At 43.7% G+C, this 12,106-nt stretch overlaps 1 protein-coding gene across 1 annotated transcript in view; it reads right to left on the bottom strand.

Annotated features, from left to right (window-relative positions):
- Positions 1-6,742: 6,742 nt before the first annotated feature.
- The window catches only part of LOC103031865 (neuropeptide FF receptor 2), a 35,600-nt gene continuing 30,236 nt past the window's right edge, over positions 6,743-12,106 (bottom strand). The window contains exons 4-5 of the mRNA XM_015607783.3: positions 9,227-10,145; positions 6,743-7,406 (exon numbers count right to left, since the gene is read on the bottom strand). Of these exons, the coding sequence (XP_015463269.2) occupies positions 7,389-7,406; positions 9,227-10,145 (937 nt within the window). The 3' untranslated portion in view covers positions 6,743-7,388. The remainder of the gene's footprint in view (positions 7,407-9,226; positions 10,146-12,106) is intronic.

Consider the following 12,106-nt stretch of genomic DNA (forward strand, 5'->3'; position numbering starts at 1 on the left):
CAGTACAGGTGCAAAATGCAAAAATAGACTTCTGGCAGGGTGTAAGATAGCAATTTGCATTATAACACACTTTGCACAGAGTATAAGATAGGATGCTAAAGAAAAAAACATGAAGCGTTCTCCAGAAATTATTTTCCCTAACTTTTTTCTTTTATATATAAAAAGAATAATGGATTACATTTTGTATGTTTATATATGTTGTATACAGGGGTCACAACATGAAACTGAAACACCTGGATTTAGACAACAATAATTTATTGTGGTGACGGACAGTTCTGGTGGAAACAGGAGAGTCGAGGTGCACATCGAATTCTGCCGTGTTTTGGGCAGCCTTTGTTTTTTTTATACAATCCGGGTTATCACCCAAACATCCCTTTCAGACAGCTTCCTCTTACAGCGTCCACAGTTAATCCTGTTGGATGTGGTTGGTCCTTCTTGGTGGTATGCTGACATTACCCTGGATAACGTGGTCACAGATGCGCCAGCAAGATGTGCACCAACAATTTGTCCTCTTTTGAACTCTGGTATGTCACCTATAATGTTGTGTGCATTGCAATACTTTGAGTAAAACTGTGCCCTGCTAACTGAACCTTCACACTCTGCTCTTACTGGTGCAATGTGCAATTAATGAAGATTGGCCACCAGGCTGCTCCAATTTAGCCATGAAACCTCCCACACTAAAATGACAGGTGTTTCAGTTTCATTGTCCAACCCCTGTATGTATGGTGTACTCAAAAACTAGTTAGTATTAGTAATTAGTACGCAACTGGGACACACCCAATATTAATTTTTATATTACAGAAAGCAATCAATAAGACAGTTTCATCAGTTAGATCATTAATAACATAATATTTGTTGATTTGATGATAAGACCACTCTTATAACACCATCTGAAACATACAGCATTCGTATAATAACAAATAACAAAATGTAGAGAGCACAGTGGAAACCTAGTTATGGCCTGGACTTACATCACTATTCCACACTAACAATAAATCTTTACATCTTTACAACATTTGGAAAATATCATACAGCTCGATTTAGCAGCAGAACAGTTTGAGTAAACAGACCATGTGTTTAAATGCCATCCTTCTTTTTTTAGTATAAGTGATGCAGAAAGAAACATCTGTGTGAGGTCAGTGTTTTTTATGTACAAAATAATAGTAGTACTAGTAATACAGAGAGAGATATAGAACGAGAGAGAATGAGAGAGAAAGAGAGGGAGAGAGAGAGATAGAACGAGAGAGGGAGAGAGAAAGAGAGGGAGAGAGAGAAAGAGAACGAGAAAGAGAGGGAGAGAGAAAGAGAGGGAGAGAGCGAGAACGAGAGAGAAAGAGAGGGAGAGAGAGAGATAGAACGAGAGAGAAAGAGAGGGAGAGAGAGATAGAACGAGAGAGGGAGAGAGAGAGAGAAGGAGAGAGAGAGGGAGAAAGAGAACGAGAAAGAGAGGGAGAGAGAGAGATAGAATGAGAGAGGGAGAGAGAGAGAGAAAGAGAGGGAGAGAGAGAGAAAGAGAGGGAGAGAGAGAGAAAGAGAGGGAGAGAGAGAGAAAGAGAGGGAGAGAGATAGAACGAGAGAGGGAAAGAGAGAGAGAAAGAGAGGGAGAGAGAGAGATAGAACGAGAGAGAGAAAGAGAGAGACAACGAGAGTGAGAGAGAGAGAAAGAGAGAGAGAGAACGAGAGAGAGATAGAACGAGAGAGAAAAGAGAGGGAGAGAGATAGAATGAGAGAGAGAGTGAGAGAGAATGAGAGAGAAAGAGAGGGAGAGAGAGATAGAACAAGAGAGAGAGAGAGAGAACGAGAGAGACAACGAGAGTGAGAGAAAGAGAGAGAGAGAACGAGAGAGAATGAGAGAGAGAGAGAGAACGAGAGAGAAAGAGACAGAGAGAGATAGAACGAGAGAGGGAGAGAGAGAGAGAAAGAGAGAGGGAGAGAGAGAAAGAGAGGGTGAGAGAGAAAGAGAACGAGAAAGATGGAGAGAGAGAACGAGAGAGAGAGAGAGAAAGAGAGGGAGAGGGAGAGAACGAGACAGAGAGAGATAGAACGAGAGAGGGAGAGAGAGAGAGAGGGAGAGTGAACCATCCATAATCATCAGATGAAATGGTCAGTGACAGTTATGACAGCACTTCCCTTTGGACTTGTTTGACTCATGCAGCTTTGTGAAGCAAACGGAATCTCACCGTTTCTGACGAGAGCGTTCTCTTTCCTGGAGAACACTGTGAAGACGGGGTCATTTCATGTTCAGTAGGTCTCACAGAGCGCAGTGTTAAAGTGTGGACATGACAGTGAGAAGATGGTAACAAAAACCGATGGAAAACATCCAAAATTGTAGACAGAGTTAAAAAAATTCTCACCATACTTTACAGCCAAAGTTGACCAAATTAAGATGCAGAATTAACACCAGGTTTTGAAACTCTACCGTATTTTGTGCACTATAAGGGGCACTTAAAATCCTTTCATTTTTCCAAAAATCATCAGTGCGCCTTTTTTTAATCCAGTGCACGTTATGTATGAATTTACCAGTCAGATTTTAAGGAGCAGTAAAGCCACTTCGCTGAAGTACAGTGTTGTACAGAAGTTTCAGTTTAGTTCTCCAGCACCAAGACTCGAGACTGGAGCAGCATTAGCATTATCTGTGCTAAGTGCTAGCTCTTTTGCCATTCAGAGGGGAGTATATTGGCCTGTAGCCTTCGCATTTACCGTGTTAAAACAAGCTACTTGATACGAATCGCTAGCTAATATCACCCTGGCTTACCGGAACACTCAGGGTTCCTCAGTGTAACAGTAACCATGGCTAGCCTTAGTGGAAATCTGCAAATCTAAGCTTACTGTGTCACATATTAGCCTGGGTCTGGCCTGTGTTTTTCCCTCTTTTGGTTTTCTGTGCTCCTGCCCTGTTTTCCTGTCTTGTGTTCCCAGCCATGTGCTTTTTTGAGCACATGGCATTGTTTTGTTATTGTCCTGTCTCCGCCCTAGCCCTGCCCTAGCCATTAGTGTTGTCACCTTGTGTCTTGTTTGTAACCCCGCCCCCTCGTTACCTGTCTTCACCCTCCTTGTGTATAAATAACCCCTTGTATGAGTGTTTGCTTGTGGAGTCTTTTGTATCTTTGTGGCCGTATGTTTATGAGTAGAGTTTGTGTTTTGTGTTCCTTACTATTTTTTTGTCACTACGATCCAGGTCTGTTGTTTTTTGTATTTTCTAGATATTCTTTGTTTAAAGTTAGTTTTATAGAGTTTCTTGTTTTCTTAGTTTTCCTTGTCTTTGTCTTGGTTAATTTATATCCTAGTCTTGTTTTTTGTAAGTTTTTTGCATTACCCGCGTTTTGTTTTCTGTTTTTATTATTCTTGTTTGTTTAATGAACATAGTGGAGTTATGTGTCATAACTAAGTTTTCTGACCCGCTGGCTTGGTGTGGCTCCGCCTCCCTGCAGCCTCACTGGGCGGTACTCGAGCATGGCCACTGTGACATCTTCCCACCTGCTGCTGATTTGGCGCCGCCTGCTGGTCACATGCTGCTAATTTCAGTGTAGACGGCTGCATGTCGGGAGACCCCCAGCTGCCTGTGATATCCCTGCCGTGGGCCGGCTTGCTGGCGGCCCGGAACTGGCGTTCCTTTGAATGCTGACCTCATTTCGGGATTGAAGACAATTATCCAACGTGGTGTCTATCCTTTGAGCTGGACAGAGTGCGTGGGTCGCATACGCTCCCTGCTTCCATCATAACCCTCCTCACCATAGTCGTAATCATTTTCGCCATCATTATAATTATCTTACCATCGTATTCATCTTTGCCATCAGCATCTTCACCCTTGTAGTCGTTGCCTCCATATCTCTGCCACCATCGCTGCTCTGTCTATTGTATTGTGCCATTGTCGTCACCATGATCCTTGGCACCCTCACCATACTCACCTCCATCACCATCGCATTGCCATCTTCACCATCGTCGTCATCACCACCGTCTCCGCCTCCTTCTTTGTCTGCATCGCCTTCATCGTCGCTGCCATAGTTTTCGTCGTGGCATCGTCATTGTAGTAGCCATCTTCCTCGTCTTCATTGCCATCGTCTTGGGCATCACCTTGCCCTCGCTATGGCCATCTTCGCCACCATGGTCACCATCGCCACCATCTCTGCCTGCATCACCTTCATCTCTGCCACAGTTGTCATGGCCATCCTCATTGTCGTCGTCTCTGTCTGTCATCGACATCATCGTCGCTGCGATCTTCTCGCCTTCGTCTTCATCTTCATCGCCATCGTCATAGGCATCACCTTGCCCTCGCTGTGGCCATCTTCGCCACCATGGTCACCATCGCCACCATCTCTGCCTGCATCACCTTCATCATCTCTGCCACAGTTGTCATGGCCATCCTCATTGTCGTTGTCTCTGTCTGTCATCGCCATCATCATCGCTGCGATCTTCTCGCCTTCGTCTTCATCTTCCTCGTCTTCGTCGCCATCGTCTTGGGCATCACCTTGCCCTCGCTATGGCCATCTTCATCACCATGGTCATCATCGCCACCATCTCTGCCTGCATCACCTTCATCACCTCTGCCACAGTTTTCATGGCCATCCTCATTGCCACCATCTCTGCCTATGTCATCGCCATCATCGCCGCAACTTCATAGCTTGCACCTTCACCGCACGCATAATCGCCACCATCTGGGACATAATCTCGTCCTCTTCATTCCAATCTTTCGTTGCCGTTGTAACAATCACCCTCACCATACTAACCTTTGTCACCGCCACCCTCGTCTTCGCCTCCTTACCCATCTTCGCTACACCAGTCTGTCTGTCCTCCCTGCCCATCCTCCATCATCCCAACACCAGTCCATCTGTCCTCCCTTCCCATCCTCCATCTTCCCACTGCCCTCATTCTGTCTGTCCTCCCTACTCTTTTTCCATCTCCCGTTGCTGCCATCTTCCCACTCCTTCTTCCCATTCCATCGCCTCGGTCTTCCCACTCCGTCTTCCCACGCCATCACCCCGTCTTCCCTCTCCGTCTTCCCACTCCATCGCCCCGTCTTCCCACTCCATCTTCCCACTACATCGCCCCGTCTTCCACTCCATCGCCCCGTCTTCCCTCTCCTTCTTCCCACACCATCGCCCCGTCTTCCCTCTCCGTCTTCCCTCTCCTTCTTCCCACTCCATCGCCCAGTCTTCCCACTCTGTCTTCCCACTCCGTCTTCCCACTCCATCTTCCCACTACATTGCCCCGTCTTCCACTCCATCGCCTCATCTTCCCACTCCGTGTTCCCACTCCATCGCCTCATCTTCCCACTCCGTGTTCCCACTCCATTGCCCCGTCTTCCCACACCGTCTTCCCACTCCATCGCCCCGTCTTCCCACACAGTCTTCCCACTACATTGCCCCGTCTTCCACTCCATCGCCTCATCTTCCCACTCCGTCTTCCCACTCCATCGCCCCGTCTTCCCACACCGTCTTCCCACTCCATCGCCCCCCCCCCCCCCCCCCCCTCGCTTCTGTTGGACCATCAGGAGCAGCCCTTCTACCTTACCAGGTCGCTCCTGCTGCCAGGTCGGTGGCTGCTTTTGGGGCCTTTAACTACATGTACAACACGTGCATCATTCCATTAAGTCGCTCAACACTACCTTTCCACTTCAACCGATTTCTGCCACCAAGGACCTCATACATTCCTATACTCGAATAGGCTGGCAGCACCTTCAAATACCTTACTTAATTATTCCCTACCTTTCTTTCCTTTGACTTCCACACTGCCTTCCCCATGCATCGGTTCATCCTCTGGCTTTCTCAAAGACTACAAGGTCGGACTTCCAACACTCAGTTGCTTCTTAAATCCTAGCAGTGGTCGAAAGTTCTGATTTAATTTTTGGGGCTTCGGCTTCACGCTTTACAGCGAAGCTGCCCCGAACTCCATCCCAAATACTCTGAGTTTGCTCCCCCTCTTTCTTCTTCTCTGCCCAGTCAAGGGCGTGGGTCAATACTAGCAAAATTATATCTGCACTTACATCCATCCCTCTCATCCGTGACATACTGTAAATAAACGGAAGCGTTTTACTCACCCAAATAAACAGTTTTCAGGAGAGAAATCTGTGTAGATTAACATCCAGCACTCATTAAACTTTAAAGGAAAATGTTTTTTTTTTTTTTTTTTAAGAATTACAGTTTTGTTTACTTAACTTAGTAGTGAGACCTGCGGAATTAGAAGGTAAACATCGCAACACCCCTGTGCCTACTATTGTCACATAATGTGCCTTTTAATCTGTTGCGCCTTGTGTATGAAAATAGACCAGAAAATAGACGTTCATTGATTATAGTGCGCCTTGTAATCAGGTGCGCCTTATAGTGCGAAAAATATGGTATTTCAAATCATTTGCCAGTGTTTTACTTATATAAAGTTCTTATAATTTTTATTACTTTTCCAGGTTTTTGTATTGTATTAAATGGTATTTTGCGCATATCCAAACTCTATAGAACATGTCCACAGGTAAAAGTTGAACAGAACTGTGTATGTGTTCAACTAATTTAATGGTATAGCAATTATGTCAACAAAAATATGAGGTTTTAATATTTTAATAAGCTTTTAATACTGTTCTACTGTATAGTGCAGCCATCTTGGATTTTTGACCTTGAGTTGAGGAAGCTCTCCGTATGCTCAGAACAGGAAATGCAACTTGTGGAGACGTTCCAGTTGAAATGTCCTACTTGAAACTCACAATTCAAAACTCAAACTCGAAACTCAAATAGAACTTGGCATAAGACCAGACTGTAATCAGTTACTGTATCATTTTAATTTGGCCTGACTTATTTTTAGTGCCAGTGTTTTATAATACTAAAATATTTCCAAACCAGATTAGGGTAATTTTATCACCACCAGTAAAAGTTTTATACAGAACTCTAGTATGTTCTGCATGAGTCAATGAGAGCATGCCTTTTATTCTCTTCATTCAGGCACTCCAGGCTGTGAAAGATAAAGTTCATTCATGACATCAATGAACGTGTCTCTGTGTACAGTGGCCTTAACATTTACTTGGTATTTCATCTGCTCCTTAAGATGATCTTCTCAAGTCTCAGATATAGAAGATAAAACAGCAGCTCATGCTTATGAAAGGAGGCATGCTTTGCCAGTCGGTGAGACCTGCTTCCGTAATTCTCTCGTTTTTTGATCCAGCATTAATCTTGGTTTAAACGGCAGAGAGTTCAGTGTCCATTGTTCGCAGACTCTTTGTCTGTCCTGTCTGTCCTGGGTGCCTTCAAGTTAAAACTCTTCCAGAAGACCATGGGTTTCGAAAAGTCCACAGTGTGTATGATGGTATGATATAACTCCAGTGTTGACCAACTCCACAATCACAGATGATTCAAAAAAAGGAAAGAAATCTTTTTTTTTTATTCCATTGATATCGTGGTGCCATCCTAAAGGTCATAGATGACCTGCAAACAAGAGAAAAATATAAAAATAAGTGCATTTCCTCCCAAATTCACATTTCATTACAGCAAAGAACAAAAGTTCTTTGTTCTTTGTAAAAACTTGTATTCCAAATGCTTTAGGCAAAGTCAGACAGCACACTGGTTCTGTTTATTTATATGCCAATGTTAACTCTACTGTTTTCACACTGCTGCTGAGTTTTCTTTTTGCTAAATAAATCATGCATATAGATCAAATATAGAAGCAGATGACAGTATGTTTCTACAACATGTCATTTTTTTCTGTGGGTGGTGTAGCCTCACCACATCAATGTCTGTGAAGTAGCTGATATTATTTAATATATAATTAAAGTTCCAATTAAGAGTTTATAAGCAGATGGTCATGCTTTGAGAGCAAACAAATAATTTGTGAATTAATTACTGCTAAATAAAGACTGAAACGGGTTTATGAAGTTGCTGACACTCACATGTGGTGTCACATTAACTTTTCAGTATTTTTCAGTTAGTTAACAAACATGCAAACTCCCACACTTTAAATTTTTACCTCTAAGTTTTCCTATTGTAAAAATGGTCAAACTCTTAAAGGAGAACTCTGGTGTAAAATGGACTTCTGTTGTAGTAAAACATGATAAAAAGTACTTACCTTTGATGAATAGCACACCTATGTTCTTCCACAGCGTTCTGAGATCCAGAAACAGTTTTGTAACAGTTTGTGCAAACTAATAAGCTTCTTGTGCACTTTTTAAGCAATTAATGCCTCTTTTTAAATGTCAGGGCTTTCCGGATTGTAGCAAGGAGGTGTGGAGCTACTTTGAGCCTGAATAACAGTGTAAAAAGCGATTTATTGGGGCAAATTATGCCCTGTGTCACCCAGTCTGAAGGGTTTTTGGACAAACGATTAACATTTCTGGATCTCGGAAAGCTGTAGGAGAACAGCGGCGTGCTATTCATCAAAGATGAGTACTTTTTTATCATGTTTTACTACAAAAACACCGGAGTTCTCGTTTAACTGAACAACTTTTAAAGGAGCAAGTGTTTTTAGTATGACATAGCACAAACACAAATAAATAATATGGCATATGGCAGTAATTTCTCTGCTGTTGCATAGCTGCTTCCTTTAGTAGGAAAATAAAATGTGCATAATAAGTTAAATGGCAAGGGTTAGTCCAGGTCCAGGTCTGGGAACCTGTGGAGGTGTTGTTAGTTTGACTTGCAATCCAGTTTTTACAGTGTTGCCTAGTGTTTTTGTGCGCAAAACGAGCCTGAGTGAAGCCTCCTCTCAAAGTCTTGGCGAAAGTATTTTCTGCAAAAGGTATGGGGTAGTGTTTTGCCAAGTGCATCCAGCCTGCCCTGCCATGTACTCTAAGAAGAATTGAGAAAACAGCATTGATATAGATGCTTTCATTCTGCTTTTCTCTGTTACATCTCTCGGCATATATATGAGTTCCTTTTTAAGATTAGGCTGATCTGACTGGCTAGCCAGGTAGCTAACTAGCTATCTTATTATGATGAATGCTAATGAGAAAATAAACCAATTTCTACTAAGAAGCTCTTAAGAAACTCCTTGCATTCCCAGTCGCTGTCTGTTTTTGGGGTTAGTGAGGGAGTTTATGGGGGTTTAAGTGTTTATTTGTGTTTATTTAGTTGTCGTGGTTGTGATGGTTCCCTCATCTGGTGTTGGTGTGGAGGGTAAACAAGGGTCTCTACCTGGGCCACCTTTTTAAGAGAGAATTTTGATAGATAAACTTAAAGGCTCACGGCTCACTTTGAAAGCAGCCTACAACAGGTTGAGACGAATAAAGCAAAGCTGGATAAGGTATACCCACCTTTTCCAGATCCTCCATAATCAGATCCTGTTTTTTCACGTTCTCATGCTCTGAAGACTGGCTGCTCTCACCCAGGCTTTTCCCATTTCCCACTATATTAATTCCTTGAGGCAGACCCAGCCCAGGTCTACAAGCTCCAGATCCGATCTCAGACACCTTGGTCAAGTGCAAGTTTGTGGGCAGGACTGCATTGCCTTGTACCCGGTGCGAGTAGCTCCTCCTCTTTCCTCGCTGGGCTGAACAAAACTGCAGCTTGAAGACGATCTGGAAGCCTCTGCGGAAGTTCTCGTTGAAGAACCCATAGATAATTGGGTTGACGCTGCTGTTGCAGAAGGCCAGCCAGTGGGCCAGAGGGTAAACATAGATGTTGATGACGCGATGCTGGTACTCACTCAGGCTGGCGTAGTCGCTCAGCATCATCAGCGTCCACAGAGGCAGCCAGGACAGGATGAAGAGCAGAGCCACAACTAACAACATCTTAATCACGCGCTTCTTTTTACGAGACACCGTGTGACCTCTGCCTTCATATCCGCCCTCTTTTCCAGAGCCCGATCCAGTGCCGGAATCGGAGCCCCCGGCGCGAGTCGGAACAGGAACGGCCGTCTTGAAGAGCGTAATCCCGATGCGAGCGTACATGATGACAATAAGGGTCAGGGGAGCCAGGTAGATGTTGGCGAACAGGACAGTGGTGTAGATCTTCCGCATCTCCTGACTGGGCCAGTTCTCACGGCACCAGTAAAAGGGACGAGTGGCATTGCTTTCACCCAGCAGGATGGAGACTCGGCTCTCTTTGGTGACCTGCAGCATGACGCCTGAGGGGCACATGATGGAGATGGCTAACACCCAGATGATCACGATGATGACAGTGGAGGTGGAGATGGTGAGCTTCTGCTTGAAAGGATAGACGATGCAGCGGAACCTGAGGGAAAGACAGAAGAGGAGGAAAGGAGATAAGATGACGATAAGGAGATAAAAGATGTAGCATGATCTGGTAGACACATTACATTACATTGCATTTGGACTGATGCTTTTGTCCAAAGCGACTTACAATAGTGAAGTACAAAAGTAATAGAAGTTAGAGATAAAAACATCTTTATATAGGGCCTAAAGGAGGTCAAAGGGAAATAATGGAAGAAGGAAATGAGGTTAGAAGTAGTTAGTGTGTTAGAGGTGTTAGGAGAGTAAGTGCTCTTTGAAGAGCTCTGTCTTCAGGAGTTTATTAAAGATAGTGAGAGATTCTCCTGATCTGGTAGTGGAAGGTAGTTTGTTCCACCATTGGGGAACTCTGTATGAGAACAGTCTGGATTTGTGCTTTGTGTGAATGTTTGTTTGGTAAAGCGAGGCGACGTTCATTGGAGGAGCGCAGTGGCCGGGAGGTAGCGTAAGCCTTCAGGAGTGAGTGCAGGTAGGAAGGAGCTGTTCTGTCATCACCTTGTAGGCGATTGTAAGAGCTTTGAATTTGATGCGAGCATCAACTGGTAGCCAATGGAGCTCAATGAGCAGTGGGGTGCCCGTTTTGGCTGTTTGAAGACCAGACGTGCTGCTGAGTTCTGAATCATTTGGAGTGATTTTACTACAGAGGCCGGAAGGCCAGTTAGTATGGCATTGCAGTAGTTGAGGCGTGAGATGACCACTGCCTGTTGCGTTAGAAACGGTCGAATTTTTCTGATGTTATTAAGCGCAAAGCGACAGGATCGAGCAACTGAGGCCACATGGTGCGTGAAGGAGAGCTGGTCATCAACCATAACACCCAGGTTCCTAGCAACCTTTGTTGGTGAGAGAGAGAGAGAGTCGATGCTTATAGAGAAGTTGTGTTGGATAGATGGTTTTGCTGGTATAACCAGAAGTTCAGTCTTTGAGAGATTTAGTTGAAGGTGATGCTCCCTTATCCATGCGGATATATCTGAGAGACACTGCGATATCTGTGCAGAGATAGATAGATAGACTCTCTTCATTTGGACAGTCATATATAGTGTATACTTACTGTACTTATAAAACTCAGTTAATTCTCAACCTTTTTATGGTAAAGGTTAGAAAAGGTTAATTAGCTAAAGTAGTAGAATAATTTTTGTATAAGTCTTGACTGCACAGCGCCTTTTTGGCCAGTCTGCTAAACACGGTATGTTATATTTTACATAATTTGTGTTTGCGCTTTGTTAAATACATAGACTGTGTGTTGTAAGCAAGTGTTTTGTGTTGCTGATCCTCTATAAACCATAGTTGATTGGCAATGTAATAAGATTAAGATCAGGGTAAGGTTTCGTGTTTTCTTTGTTTCTTTGTCCAACATGTTCCTGTCTTGCTGTCCTGCTTGTCGTTTTTGTCTTTTCCCCAGCCTGTTTTGTTTTCTACCCCATGTGCTCTTTAAGCACATGATTTGTTTAGTTGTTTAGTTGTCTTTTCTCCACCCTAGCCCCACCCTGTCATCATTGTTCTCGCTTGTGGTTGATGGTAATCCCGCCCCCTTGTTATCTGTCCCAGGTGTTTCCAGTCTCTTCCAGTGTGTATAGAGCCCCTTTGTTTTAGTGTTATTTTTCGGTTTCTTTTTTTGTGTGCTTGGAAGTTTTAGATTGAGTGTTTGTTTGTGCTCTTTGCCTGTTCTTGATTTTTCGGTTTCTTGTTTTCTTAGTCTTAGTTTATCTTTAGTCTGGTCTTTGTACGTTACATTACAATTAGCGGATGCTTTTATCCAAAGTGACTTATAAATACTGACGTACGTTAGCAATAGAGGACATAGAAGAAGGAAATAAAAAAACATTTTTGACAGGGTCTAAAGGAGGCCAAGGGGGAATAGTGGAATAGAGGTGGAAAATATTTTTTCTATGGGTGCAGTACCATGCCACAATATATATTAAATTGCCCATTCACACACAAGCTTGC

Source organism: Astyanax mexicanus, chromosome 1 (genome assembly GCF_023375975.1).
Source record: "Astyanax mexicanus isolate ESR-SI-001 chromosome 1, AstMex3_surface, whole genome shotgun sequence".
Taxonomy (NCBI): Eukaryota; Metazoa; Chordata; class Actinopteri; order Characiformes; family Acestrorhamphidae; genus Astyanax; species Astyanax mexicanus.